Source organism: Vespula vulgaris, chromosome 9 (genome assembly GCF_905475345.1).
Source record: "Vespula vulgaris chromosome 9, iyVesVulg1.1, whole genome shotgun sequence".
In the NCBI taxonomy this organism is placed as follows: domain Eukaryota; kingdom Metazoa; phylum Arthropoda; class Insecta; order Hymenoptera; family Vespidae; genus Vespula; species Vespula vulgaris.
The window spans coordinates 6,175,001-6,190,846 of NC_066594.1; the positions used below are offsets into that span (position 1 = coordinate 6,175,001).

The window sequence follows — 15,846 nt, forward strand, 5'->3', positions numbered from 1 at the left end:
GAGAGAGAGAGAGAGAGAGAGAATGTGAGCATAGTACGCATAACTATGACTTAGGCAGATAGAAATGTATGACACCATATTTTATATCGATGTCTCTGACTAAAATTTCATTTATTTATTTATTTTTTTATTTTCTCATTTCTCTCTCTCTCTCTCTCTCTCTCTCTCTCTCTCTCTCTCTCTGTTTACCGAATCACGCGCTGCGATTTTTACTCGAAAATTCGTCGTTTTTTTTTTCTCCTTCAAACTCTTATTCCCTTTTCTTTTCTTTTTTCTCTTCGTTCGCTCATCTCTTCTCGTTTTCTTTTTTATTCTCTCGTTAGAAAGAACCGTAATCGACTAGAGCCAGTAGCCAGTAGCACCAATAGTACCAATAGTACCAGTAACCAGGAGCCAGAGCGTGCGTCACACTGACTTTCAACGGGTTTACGTATATAAACTGAAATGCTTTTACGTTTATTTATAGTATATGTCCGACACGTTTGCCACTATTATTAATGCATTTTCGTAGTACGCGCCCATCCAATCGGTTGCAGACCGTACACGGCTTGACAGTTTCATAAATCGAAATGCCCACGGCTCGCCAAAAAAAGAAAAAAAATAAATAAATAATAAAAAAAAGAAAGAAAAAAGAAATGAAAGGAAAGACCAAACAAAAAAGAAAGAAAGAAAGAAAGAAACTAACAAAAAAGAAAAAATGTAGATGGGTGAAAAAAAAAAGAGAGGCATCAAGGATATTGAATAATCCGTCGTGCATGACGATACTCATTCTACAAAAATATATATCGAAAAATATATCGTAAAATATATCGAACATCATTCGTAAATTTACAACGGATCGGATGCTAGAATCGTTATATTCTGACTAACCCCCACTCTCACCCCCTCTCTCGTACATTTACACTCTTATACACGCACGCATACATGCGCACGCTCTTTTTTCTCTCTCCCTCTCTCTCTCTATATATATATATGTATATATCTTTCTTTCTTTCTCTCTTCGCGAGTTATTTTTTTGTTCCATTTTTCTTTCTTTCTTTCTTTCTTTCTTTCTTTCTTTCTTTCTTTCTCTTCCATTCTTCCTTTCTATTAAGCAAATTGCAATTTAACTCGGATTTCTCTACGAATCAATTATCGAATAGAATTGGAACTCTCTGTCTCGATTTTAGGTATTAATAATGATCGATTAGTAAATCGAACGGTATTGAAAGTTTTCAAATTTGATTTCGGAATATGACGAATGGCCGATGAATTTATTCCCGATGAAATATTTAGATCCGAAGGATTAGAAGTCTCGATGTAATAGAAAGATAAATAGAGAAAGAGAGAGAGAGAGAGAGGGTGGAATGAAAATGCAGGTAGGGTGATGGGTAAGGTGGTTGGATGATTGGGGTAGTGGCGAAAGACGAAGACTTAAGGGAAGTTCGACGAACGTAGGAAAACAGAGCCGCTTAAGGGTAAAGTTACTAAAAGCTTCACGAAAATTTATTGGCTCGCAATGAAATATGAATGGAGCTGGTCGATTGTAGTCGACTATTGACGAAGCTATATTCCGAAAGGAAGAAATATATATGGGTTCTCCGTTTGCTGGATATAATCGATAACGGGTATCGAATTTATTACATTTCTCGACGGAACGTTCATTCGTTCGTTCGTTCGTTCGTTCATTCGTTCGTTCGTTGGTTCGTTCATTCGTTCGTTCGTTCGTTTGTTCGTTTGTTCGTCCGTTCGTTCGTTCGTCACGTCATTTCCTGCGGCAATTAAATTTACAATGACACAATGTCAATTACGAGATACGAGCTTCTTTCAGAGAGAAAGAGAGAGAGAGAGAGAGAGTATTGGAGATCGAGTGTACTAATGATTATCAAGATTGAAAAAGAATGAGATCAAAATACGAGAAGACATTAATATCGCTCTTCTATGTGTTTTATGCGATACTGACGATATATATATATATATATATATATATATATATATATATATATAAAAAGAAAAGAAAAAAGATTCAAAGAGAAATTTATCGACAATAAATTTTTTCCTTATTAATTAACAAATGATCAATTGTAATGAACTTTTATCACGATCGGAACAAAGTCGTTTTACAAAGAATTAAAAAAAAAAAGAAAAAGAAAAAAAGAAAAATCGATCGATCGATCGATCTTATGTAAGTATCTCGATAGAAAATAGAAGGATCCAAGTAAATGCCTGATGGAATAATAAGATTCTTTTTTTTTTTTTTCTTTTCCTTTAAGAAAGAGAAAAGACTATACGAACGGTTAAATAAATACGGTAGGTAAAAGTGGAAGCTAAAGAGATTTTACGCGATGGCACGAAGAAATATATCTATCTCTATCTTCGTTTGATTAACTCGACAAGGTCGTTACCCGTTAAATACTACCTTGTTAATTACCAAAGTCCTCATTGTCTACCGCTTTCTTTTACCATTTTAATTCCCTCCTCTCTTGTTTTCTTGCAGTCTCTGTTCTCTCGTTGAAAGTACCGATACGAGATATAACCTTACCTTACCTTCTTCTTAGTGTTAGAGTTGAGAAAAAAGATCTTACCCTTCGCTCTTTCCCTTTGTCTCTCTCTCTCTCTCTCTCTGTGTCTTAATTTCTATCTTTATCTTTCTTCATCACTTTACCCGCCATTTCCGTGTTTCTTAAAGAAAGAGAACGCACCAGAGACGAAGAAATTTTTCAAAGAACATTTTCCCTCTTGAGAAACTTCTTCCGTGATAATAAAGACTTCGATGTGTTTCGCTAAAATTTGTATTAAACCTATGGAAAAAAGAAAAAAAAAAAAAAGAAGAAAAAGAGAAAGAGGAGAACGATTTTTTCGAAGCTTAAAAAAAATAAAAAAGATTACAAAAAAAAAGAGATAGAAAGATTAACGAAAGCGTAGAAACAGTTTTCGGTTTTAATGCTTTGTCGTTCAAATTTTCTCTTTCTCTCTCTCTCTCTCTCTCTTTCTCTCTTGGAGAGTACAATGCAAACGTGGATCGCGTAAACCGTACCGCTTATTAAAACGTTTCGCTCGCGAAAAGGGTTACGATTGAAAGGGGATGAAATGGGAAGGGTTGTTGGAAGTATCGGAATGTAATAAAAAGTTCTAAAGCCGATAATCGTGTAATTCATTGAACGAATTCGCCCATCCAGTTTCATCCGTCGGCCCGAATATTTATATTTTCGCGATATCGTGCGATTAAATGCGTTTTTCGCTCTATTCGTCATACACGCACACACTCGCATACATATATATGTATATACGCATGTATATTGTATTTATAGATATTTACTGATTACGAAGTTTTGTTTAAAAAAAATTTCTTCGATGTTCGAAAATACGCGATCCCTTTTATTATCGAAGCTATTAATATCTGAAGAGATCTTCTTTTGAAAAATATAACACGATTGAAGTATCATTAGCAATGTAAAATGCAAATAAAAATATTAACGTTATTAAATTGAAATAAAATCGAAAAGATTTTGAAAACTCATTGAAATAAGCAGCCATTCGCCCGACAGTACTTGCATCAGAGATCGGATTTCGATATGATATCAAGTAATATCGACCCAGGTCTCACCACGTGGAGGTTGCTGCGTCCGGAGACCCATAAACTAACAATGAATTCTATTTTAAAAATCTGTGTTCGCGAGTTTAGTCTAATCGAATTTTCGTTTTGTAAATAAAACGAAGTTTACGCTAGAATCTTTAATCTATCCACGTGAGTGTTAAAATAATATTGACTCTATTCTAAAATCAGCGTTATCGCTATGGAAATAAAAAACACAATATATATATATATATCAATGTTTCCCCGCAATTGCTATTTTTTTACACTTTGTTTCGTGATTAAAAAAAAAAATCTTATTTTAATGATTCTAATATCACTTGATTTTTTTTTTTCTTAAATAAAAGATATAAAAAAAATATGACAAGAGAAGGAGATTTATATGTGTGTGTGTGTACTGAATATATATATATGAAAGATAAAATTTTGAATTTAATTAAATTTAATTTAATGCGAGAAAAAGTAAAAGTAAATGAAAAATTCTCGATCCTAATCTAAACAAATATTCATTTCCGCGTGGAACGCGTGTGCAAAGGGAGAACTTGGCATACATCCCAGCGTGCATGTTTCAACTTCATGCACCTTTATTCGCTGCAGTTTCAGTGGTCCTCGCAATTGCCATATCTTATACGTTTCGTGACTATGACTTTAATAGAACATAATTTTATAGAAATAAGGAAAAAATATGAAATTAAATTAAAAGTATAAATTTATGTTAACTTTGAAAATGAGAGGAAAGTAGAAGAATTTATAAAATTCGACTTTAATAATAAAAATGCAAGTTATCCTCAATCAAATAATTCTATTGGCATAAGTGGGACTTCTTTGCAGTCTCGTTTTAATTTCGTACGCATATTCGATGCGCATTCGTTTGTTCTCACGATTAGCATACCTTATATATTTCGTAGCTAATACTTTAAATATAGATCTTGATTTTATAAAAATAAAATAATGAATTTAATTTAATTTAAGAAAAAAAAATTAAAAAAGAATTGAAAAACGTATGAATGTAGTTTAATATACAACTTGATTTTGCAAAAGTAAGATTATAAATTTAATTAAATTTTAGAAAAGCGATTTTGTAACTCAACTTTTTTAATAATAGAAATGCATGCAATAATTTTATTCTCGTGTCGATACGAGACCGGAGACGGAACGTTACGTCGTCCAAGTTTTTCAAATCTGCGACACTATACACCGTATAGACAGATCACCGTAAAAGCGTTTCGAATGACAACGTGATAAAATTAAAATATGACTTGACCGATTTTAATATATGGAGAAAAAATTTCAACACAAATCTAACGCAGCTCCTTCGAAAAAAAATAATTAAATCTTATTCGATAGAAAATGATTATTATATTTTCGAGAGATATCTTAAACGTGATACGGAGTGTGTAAGAGAAACGAGAATTAATATATTAATTGCAAAAAATCCTGAATGAAAAATCGATTGATTCGTTCTATGATCTATTCTCCTTGTTTCTTTAACAATGACTCTGATCGACTTTTTTCTTTCGAAAGCAATGACACTCGTTGAGACTTTTCTTTCATCGATTGAAATTGATTAAATTTCTAATTAATTTCATTCTCATCAGAAAATATAATAGGAAAATACTCGAACGTTTCTTCTTACAATCGATTACTCCAATTATTCTAAGAAAATCAAGCAATAATATCGCTTGTAATACGAAGACTATTCATCGCGAGCGTCTTCTTGCTTCATTCTTCATTAAAAATCATAAATAACCATGACACATTTTCCCAAGAGACAAATCTTTAAATATGCATTTTGATATATTCAAATTATTAACAATTATTAACACAAGTATGAAACAAGAAGACCTTAATCCCGATCTAAATAAATAAATCAAAAAATAAGAAAATCATTGAAATCTCTCTTTTAGTAATTAATTACAATCATCAATCATACTCGTGTCGATTTCGTCCTTGACATGATCGACTGATCGAAGAGATTTAAAAATACACTTACTACTTAAGAAGTTCTGCGATGACTCCGAAACATTCCTTCGCGATTTATTCGTCGAAATTGAACTTGGATGATACGTAGGTGCTTGAAAATGAAATAGGTCGACGTCGAAGTTGCTTCAAATCCTCTTCAATGATGCACTGACTTTAATTCGCGATAATTATTTATTAACGGCCGCTCACTGAATTTATTTCGCGAAACTCTACTGTATTTTATAAATACAATCTATGCGACTATTAAAAAGTCAAAATACTTTGCGAACAAACACTGACTCTGACAATTGCATTGCACGCAATTTATGCAAGTTCACTTGTCGTTTAAATCGCGAAACGCGAACGAACAAACACTGCTTCTAATTCGCCATTTTTTCGCTTTCTAACGATACGCAAATGTTCCTTGATACGATACTCTCGCTATTACGATGATGTCATTTCTACGACGCAAAAGTTTTCAACGAAATTATTAGTATTATTGTTATATAATAAGAAATTCTTGGAAATATTTGAAACGTTTCTTATAAAAATATACTTACTTTGTCTTCTCTATTGTTGGACTTTTTTTTTGCTGCCTCTAAGATAACGAAGAACCAACTTCTTCCACACTTATTCTACTTCACGATCGTACGAACTATTAATTTAAATATTGATTACTTACGAATTTATAAAATAAGACGCAAATTAGAAATCTACTCGTACAGAGAGAAAGAGCTTCGATGTTCACTCGTCGAAATACGAAAGGAATCTGACTCGATAATCAAAGACGATCAAGGAGAACCGTTTTTGTTGACAACACGCGTTGTAACCAACGACCTCGAGATGAAAATTGAATTCTATCGAAGTATTATTGAGTTAAATTATTATTGTTTACGTTTAACACGTGTCGCGAGTCGTGTAACCTTTAAACGAGTGTACCATTGTTTAAATATTACGTGTAGATTAAGGATCGTTTAAACAATTAGAAAATTATAACAATTGTAAATTATCGAAGATTGACATTACGGAAAGTTCGATTTTCGATGTTAACGTTTGCGAATGTAAAAGAGAACTAAACTGGTAACTATCAAAGTCCATCGAAAGTCCTTTTCTGTTGATATTAGATAATGGCAATGTGTACTACGCGTTCAAAATTTAATTATATCGAAATATTGAATTAAATTATTATTGTTTATGTTTAACGCGTGTCGCGAGTCGTATAACCTTTAAACGAGCGTACCATTGTTTAAATATTAGTTCGCCGTACTCCATGTACATTAAGGATCGTTTAAACAATTAGAAAATTATCACAATTATAAATTATTCAATTTTCGATGTTAACGTTTAAGAATGTAAAAGAGAACTAAAGTGATAACTATCAAAGTCCATCGAAAGTCTTTTCTGTTGATATTAGATAATGGTAATGTACTACGCGTTCAAAATTTAATTACATCGTAATATGAAATTAAATAATTATTGTAAACGAGCGGTGTTACGTTTAAACGAGTGTATCGTTGTTTAAATTATAATAAAATTATCGAAAGTAGAAATTATTTTAATTTTCCCGTATGAAAACAGAGATCTTGGTTGTTCACTCGTCGGTATCTAACGGTATACTAACGAAATAACACTCAAAGTCAGTCGAGCGTTCGTTTCTTGTTTACATTATAAATCGGCACAGACCTCGAAGTTAGAAATTTATCCGTATTGAAATATCAACTTATATATAAAATGATTTTATTTTTAAAGCGTCTTATAAGTTTAAAACGAATAATACTATCGTGTAATTATTAATTTATTTGATTCTAGTTGAACGTATACATTGTTTCAATTAATCCTAAAATAATCGAACGTGTATGTTATTTAATATTACCCGTGTGTGTAATGAGAGAATTACTATGTTTATTAAATATTTCGAATGCAAAAGAAAACTCGATAACTATCAAAGTCGGTCAGGAATTACGGTTGGATTCATTGTTGGTATAAATCATTTTATAAAATCAGAGACGATGAAACACCCTTAAGAATTCCATTCCGAAAGAACAAGTTAATTTTCCAAGATTTTTAAAACATTCCGTCGAGCATTCTTCGTCGTTATGAGATATAGAGATATTCTTGAAAATACGCAAGCTGTTATTATATTATTATGCCGTGGAAATGTCTTATCCTTTTCTCTTTCTCTCTCTCTCTATAAATAATATATATATATATATATATATATATATATATATCACTTTTCTTATAACCTCAGTAGAATATAGGTCACAAAGGAGGTCTAGAATTCGAGCATTTTGTTAAGTATGTCAAATGAGTTGTCTCTCGTTTAATCTCCCTCATCTCTCTCTCTCTCTCTCTCTCTCTCTTTTCTTTCCTACCTTCCTTTACAAAATTGAACAAAGCCAGTTTGGAGGAACGTAAATACGCTTTTAGAAAGAATGAATGAATAAAAGAAATAGAAAAAGCGAAAGACAGAGAGACAGAAGAAAGAGAGAGAGAGAGCAGAGAGACAGAGACAAAGAGGTTGACTCTCCAAGGGACACGCGTGAAATCCTATACATTATTTTATTGATGTTACCATTTGGACCCAGTCTCACTGTATAAACACACACGAGAGAGATAGATATACTGAATGAGTGAAAGAGAGACATAGATAGATAGAGAGAGAGAACCGAGTAGACCACTAACGTAAACAGACTACAAAGTCAAACGCGTAACTCGGCCGCAGGAGCGTATACACGCGTTTCGTTCCCTTGCCACACCCTGACACATTCGCACACATACGTAAATTTATACATACACTTACGTATACAGAACTAGATCCCACATATATAGAATGACCAATATCTTCTCGCACACATCCAATCGATGTTCTCGTTATACCAAAGTGATCTATCCGTCGTAATCTTTTGACTAGGAGATCAAAGACCTATCACCTTGCATTCTCTATCCCATCAGTATCGTCTTAATGCGGATTATATGCGATTGAATTCGAATCGATTCAACGACTGACTTTACCGTTTGCAATTTTACCGACTTAACGATTCGACTCCAATCCTCATATTTTTCTCTTTCTTTATCTCTGTGTTCTGTGTCCGTTTCTTTCTTTCTTTCTTTCTTTCTTTCTTTCTTTCTTTCTTTCTTTCTCTCTCTCGTGATTCGAATTTTTAATTGCTAACACTGCAGTGATTTACTTTTCTTTACTCTTCCTTCTCTTTCTTTGCTTTGTTCCTCTTATTTCTTATTCTTGTTTTGTTGGAAGCTAAGTACTCATTCATTTTTAATAAGCTATGAGAAATGTTGAATTTCTACGGGATTCTTTTTTGTAACGAACATAATTATTTTCTATGTTATGTTTTACGTAGTGTTTATTTCGAAGAAATTGTTTATAGAAAATTGTTAAGTAATTATATGTATATATAATATATAATATAATATTATAGCGACAGTAAAAATCTATCTATTTAAAATAGACCTTGTTTAAAGTCACTACAACATTTAATTTTAGAAATTCTACAGAGAGAAAGAAAGACAGAGAAAGAGAGAGAGAGAGAGAGAATGTTCATATGTAAATAAAAGATACTTTAAAAGTCCGCACAGACTGACCTACATAATTTCGTAAAATTATTTATCCTTCTCTTTATTCGCGAAGAGAGAGAGAAAAACATACAAAACATGGTTAAACGCGCGGACTATTTTTCAAACGATCGTCTTTTCCTTCGCGAAATTTCGAAATAAAATACGACAGAGAGAATTTTATTCATATTAAAGAAACCTACGTCGCTACTACGGTCTTCAACTTTTTAAAACGTATTTGAACACATTATAAACCGAACTTTCAAACATCCTTCTCAAAGTTTGATCGATCGTGAACATTAAGTTTCATAAAAGAAAGAGAGAGAGAGAGAGAGAGAGAGAGAGAGAGAGAGAGAGAGAGAGAGAGAAATTTTCTTATTATCTTAGATTTTTTTCTTTTTATTCGAATTTTTATCGTTTGTTTAATGGAATACGGAAGTATCTTTGACGTTTCATGAACGATAAAGACTCTATTGTTTGAGAGTATCTTCCTCTTTCCACCTATCGATCGATCGGTCGATCTATCTATTTATCTATCTATCTATCTATCTATCTATCTATCTATCTATTATATCTATGTACATATATCCGAGCTTTGTTAGAGAAGGATCGTAGGGGGTGGTTGGGTTAAAGTTAATAATGCATCATTGTTTTCACGCATGCCTCGCACGCACGAACGGTCCGAGCCGAAACACGTATGACCAGGCTTTGTTCGTTTATGAGAAAGAGAGACAATATATATATATATATATATATATATATATATAAATAAAGAGAGAGAGAGAGAGAACAGTAACTTTATCATCGTTGGAAGTTTAATAAATCCCTTTAGTCATCATATCGAGCCTGGCCATCTCTTTTTTTTTCTTTTGTTATAGAAAGATAAAGATAATACAAATACCGGGCAAATAAACGGGGTTAAAGCAACAAAGAAAGTATACTCCCGTTGAGTAGAATGATATATCCATTTTTATTTTATACCGAGGGCGATATCGATATTATTTACTCTTTACGTTTGAATCGTTAATAATAAACTGTGAGAGCTCAGATGATATTTCTTTTTTATTTAATTTGAACCGATCATCGGTTTGCTCATGATCGAACGACGAATCGGATCAATAAAAAATAGTTTATGGTTTCTTTATTTACGGCTAATACCGGATTTTTTCTTTTCTTTTCTTTTCTTTTCTCTTTCTCTTTCGATTTCAAATAAAAGCGTGAAGAAGCGTATCAACTTTTTTTCCTCGACTGTTCTCTTACGAAAAATATAGAAATGGAAGGTAGGAAGGAAAGGAAAGGAAAGGAAAGGAAAGGAAATCAGAACGGAAAGAAAAGGATAGGTAGATGTTATCATTATGCAAAAATACTTATGTAACTATGCAAAAATAGCTGACAATGTGAAAGGTAGAATTTTCATTCGAGCAAACGAATAAAGACCAATTCTCTTATGGGTTATTTTCTCGTCTATTGTACCGATCAAAAATTAGGGGCTTTAGTACCGGGTAGAAATACATTAACGGGTTATTACTGCGAAGAGAATTCTCGTACGCGTAAGAGAATTCCAAAGTTACCGAATTTTCGCGAAATGTTCTTCGTGAAATTCCATGCCCACCGCTATGGTTTTATCCCCTTGGGTAATTCGAATCGTGCGCCACGTTGAGAAAACAGGAAGATTTGTTTTTCCACGGCTTTCTCCGAATGAGTATCCAAGTGAGAAGAGAAATTATTATTAAACGTATCGCTCGTTTTTCTCACAAGTCATTTTCGAAATGAAATATTTTTTGAATATGATCGGAATCAAATAATAAGATTATATATGTGTGTGTGTGTGTAGTACGCGTGTATCATCTATGTACATAGCGACACATATACGATTTGTTAACTTAACGAATAAAGTAATATATATGTATATATGTGTGTTTATATTAAAATCTATCGATTCGATTTCCACAAAAAAAATCAGTAATTTCGAGGACGATATTTCGAAGCGTTTAATTCAAATCATGAGAGTGAATTATTTTAGTTGAAAACATTTTATTGTACTTTCTATAATGAAAAATGTAACATGTATCGGTTAAGCAAACGAAAGGACAAAGTGTTTCTGATGATTGATAAATGCAAGCTGAATTTATTAATATCGAATTTGTCTATCAGAATTTAACGTAAAGATCTATCGATAACAAATTTCAACGCTGATAGGTATAACGAATTCGCGTGTATAACTTTAATGAGAATAGGGTTGTGTAGGGGAGAAAGAGAGAGAGAGAGAGAGTAAAAGAGGGACACGATGACAGTACTTGTATACGAGTTAAAAATTCCATCCTTTTATTTGTTTTCTTCTTCTTTTTTTTCTCTTCTTCTTCTGCTTCCTTTTGGATTTAATATCGGCATGAATCGAAGGAAAGATAAATAACAAACGACGACGGCTTTAGTCGTCGTTTCAATAGAGAGACACGATATAATGGATATGCAAATAACGAAGACTCCATTGTCATATCGGGTTTGCAACGTTACGATCATATTCTTTTTCACGACGACGACGACGACGACGACGACGACGACAATGACGACTCATTTTGCAATCGTGTGGATATGATAAAAAAAGAGAAAGAAACAAACAAACAAACAAACAAACAATACAATAAGGAAAACCTTAAAAAGAAAGAGAGTGAGAGAGACAGAGAAAGAGAGAGGAGGAAACGACTAATATCAAAACTCAATAAACGTGGAATTTTCTCCAAAGACAAGAAATACCCCAAGGTGGAGATGGAGACAACAACGATGGTATAGCATTAACGAGAAATACTAGACTACTATAGTACACTTAATTATAACTGAGTACCGACCGAATCACTTTATTGCCATTGTTTCTACCATCCACCCTCAACCTATCTACCCGTCTACCATTCTCCCCCACTCTTCAACTCCACCCCTTCTCAGTCTCGTCAGTCCCACCTACGAATTTGGTTAGCATCTTCATGAAAATCAAAGTAATCAGAGAAAGGGAGATAAATAATGAATTGTTCCTTTTAACATGCTAATAAGAAATCTAGAAGAAATTAGAGAAATAAAAGGGAAAGTGGGGGAGGAGGGGGGAGGGGAACTCTTGTCGATTGGATAAATGAAGAAGACAAATGGGATAAGAAAGAAATTAATTCGCGAACACTACTACTCGTATTTTTTACAAAATGTGTGTGTGTGTGTGTGTGTGTTTGTATTTTTTTTTTTACATCATGTTTTTTCGATCTTCGTTCGATCGCTTTCGTACGAGAACATTTTTTTTTCTTTTCTTTTCTTTTCTTTTTTTATCTTTCTTCCTCGAAACGTTTCCTACGAGAATTAACGATCCCTACGAAATTTTCGGATAGCTCCTTTTTTCTCTTATTTTTTTTTTTTATATTTTCTCTTCTTTTCGTTTCTCCTTCTCTTTTTTTCTCTCCTTTCTTTTTTTTTTGTTTTAATTACCGATGTAACATCCGTATTTCTTTATTGCTCTTTATCGCGAGAGAACTCCCATGATATTTATTTATTCTCGTACGATTCAAGTTGCAAGATACATACAAACACACATACATACATACATATATATATATATATGTGATGATAACGAAAACGATGATGACTACGTCGACAACGACGACGACGACGATAATGACGATGATGACTATGACGACGTCGTCGGCGATAACGACACATTGGTATTACACAAAAATGAGTATCGTCCTTTTTTCTGTGTTTCAGCAGGCGAGGGTGCCCAATATTTTCGTTTCAAGCCGAGAAATAGTTCCGTGCTTGAACGTGGCGAGGTGATAATACCCTGCGAGGTCGAGAATAGGGTCGGCATCGTTCAGTGGGTCAAAGACGGCTTTGCTTACGTCGTACAACCGATGAGTAAGTATTTGTTCTCTTGAAAAAGAAAAAAAAGAAAGAAAAAGTAGAAAATAAATCAAAACCAAATACAATAAAAAAAAAAAAAAACAAAAAAGAAAGAGTAAAAGAAAAAGTTCATTAAAGTTAGAATCGTTGAGTGTTATATTCCGTGTGCTATATTTCGAGACATTTAAAGTCGTCGCTTTTACAATCCTTTATTTTTTATTTTCTTTACCGTAGAATATGATTAACATAAATGAGCACCGTAGAATATGATTAACATAAATGTCACTCGATCCGTATATATCTATCAATTCTCAATTTAAATTACAATCCTAATCCCGATTATCGTTCGAATATCTTTCTATCGATTTAATCGATCCTCGCTCGAACTAAAAACTTTTCACACATTTACTTATTTTATATAGGGATGATAACGTTTTTAATTTAACCTCTTTCGCACGAATTTTCCTCGAGTTTCATTTCAAACGGGAATTTGTAATTTTTAAATTCGAGCTGGAACGTGCGAGAAAGAGCAAGAGATTAACCGCGTGTACGAGAGAGAGAGAGAGAGAGAGAGAGAGAGAGAGAGCGAGAGAGAGAGAGAGAGAGCGAGAGAGAGAGAGTAGGAGAGAGAGAAAGAGAGAAAGAGAGAAAGAGAGAAAGAAGGAGAGCAAGAGAAGTTCCTTTGGAGAAATGGAGGTGTGTTTGGAGGTGGTAGGGAGACGAGCGTAAATTTAATCGTTGCCGCTAGCGCATATTTCGTTCTCCTTTCCTTTTCATGTTAAAACGTCGGCAACTCATCGTCGGATGACTTCTTTGTTACGACGACGCGCAATCAGTTTGCGTTCGCATGAAAAGTCTCTACTTTCTCTCTCTCTCTCTCTCTCTTTCTTTCTATCTATCTATCTATTTTTCTCTCTCTCTCTTTCACTCGTAACATTAAATTAATCTCTCTCGCAAAAGGAAAATTATTTTCGGCGACAGATTAATACTTTACGAGTCTCTAATACCGCAACCGTTATTTTTCATCGTTTGAAATGCGAAATTCATTTATAAGGGAAGTGACAAGAATGACAGGAAAAAAAAGTAACGCGAACGAGGTATGATAATTTTTCTCTTTAAATTGTCGCAGTAGTAATAATGCTAAGAGGAAGAATAAATAAGTAAATAAATAAATAAATAGATAAATAAAAATTGAAGTTAAAAAAACAAAAGAAAAAAGAAAACAGACCACCAAATGGATCGCTTTAATTAAAATTAAAATTAAACATTAAACATACGTGCGTGTACGTATAATATCGAAGAAAAAGATATATACGAAAAGAAAAGTATGTATTACTTATACGAATTTGTTTTGATCTCTTCCTTCACAGGTGGTCAGATCGTTGGTCATCCGAGATTAAGACTGATCGGGGATCAAAACGCAGGAGTTTATAATCTTCAGATTACCGATGCATCTTTAACCGATGATGGAGAATATCAGTGTCAGGTTGGACCACATGTACGCGTCAAGCCGATCCGTGCGAACGCTCATCTCACCGTTATCTGTAAGTAATTACATTATATATTACATTGTTCACTTTCGATTGATTATTATCTCTCTCTCTCTCTCTCTCTCTTTCTCTAAATTTGTTTTCTTACCTTTCCTTTTTCTTTCTCTCTCTCTCTCTCTCTCTTTTTTTTTCATTCTCTTTTCCTTCCTGTCGCGAACTTGTACTCGTACACTTTATACATAAATTTTTTAACCGTGGAAACGATCAATTTCCATTGCTCGTATCTTTCTCTTTCCCTTTTTAAAAAGAACCAAAGTACTTCGTAAGAAACAGGCTACGTGGCCGAGCTCATTCAAAGTCCATGCACTTCACCAAGAGTTTTCCCTTTTCTTTCTAGTAAGAGAAAAGAAAAGAGGAAAGAGATCCGTTTGTTCCGAGTACCGTTTCGTTCTTAATATTTCACGCGAAACGACGCCGGCTTTGGTCTCTTGGGCATCGTTTCATTCGAGATGCCACAGTACCACCGCGAAACGCCCGAAAGTAGTGTCCCATGGCCGATGCGAAAGGAAAATGGACGTGTATCTCCCTCTTATTTTCTTGTTTACGTTGTGTTTACGTTACGAGAGAAACGAGTGCTCGATCTCTGGTACATTCCCCACTCCTTTCTTCTCTTACGTTTCATATTACAATACTTTGTTACAAACTGTAACCTTAATCTCTCTACGTATCGTTTAGCATACATGGATAATCTCGGTTTAATTAAAACGTGAATAAATTTCGTGAGGAGGAAAAAAAAAATTAAGAAAAAAGAAGAAAAAGAAAAATACAAGAAAAAGGGAGATCTGATATACGTGAATGTTCTTTTAAATGTAAATGCGCGCGTTCTTCGTTTTAACGCGTTTTAATGCCGTAAAAGAAAGTATTTTGTTAGAAAGAAAGAAGGAATAAATCAATCAATCGATATAAATAACGAACAAAGCAAAATCTTAAGTTACAGCATATATCAGCGATGTCACGTGTCGTTGCTTTCTTTTTTTTGTCTTTTAGATAAGCGCGATCGAATAAAACTTGCAATTCGCGATGGAATAATTTTTTTTCTACGGTCATTTTTGACAATCCGTTTACGAACGCATGTCGGAAGAGAAATATTTCGTATTTCGTATTTTCTATCAATTAAAAGTATTGATTTTCGGGTCGCGTGCCACCGCAGACGAACGTTAATTATGATAATCCTATAGATCGTTGTTGATCGGAGATATTCTATTCATATATATATATATATATATATATATATATATAGATGTACAGATATATAGGCTACAGTATGGTGAGCGGCAGATAGGTGTACAACGGACAATAGAAATTTAGCGC

The 15,846-nt window shown here is 33.5% G+C and overlaps 1 protein-coding gene across 8 annotated transcripts in view; it reads left to right on the plus strand.

Moving 5' to 3' along the window:
• LOC127066102 (nephrin) overlaps positions 1–15,846 on the plus strand; it is a 381,314-nt gene that overhangs the window by 267,787 nt on the left and 97,681 nt on the right. For 6 of the 8 annotated variants that reach the window (XM_050999416.1, XM_050999418.1, XM_050999419.1 and 3 more), the window contains 2 exons: positions 12,851–13,000; positions 14,356–14,529. In XM_050999416.1, coding sequence (XP_050855373.1) covers positions 12,851–13,000; positions 14,356–14,529 — 324 coding nt within the window. The remainder of the gene's footprint in view (positions 1–12,850; positions 13,001–14,355; positions 14,530–15,846) is intronic. The other 2 variants (XM_050999415.1, XM_050999420.1) reach the window with 1 other exon arrangement.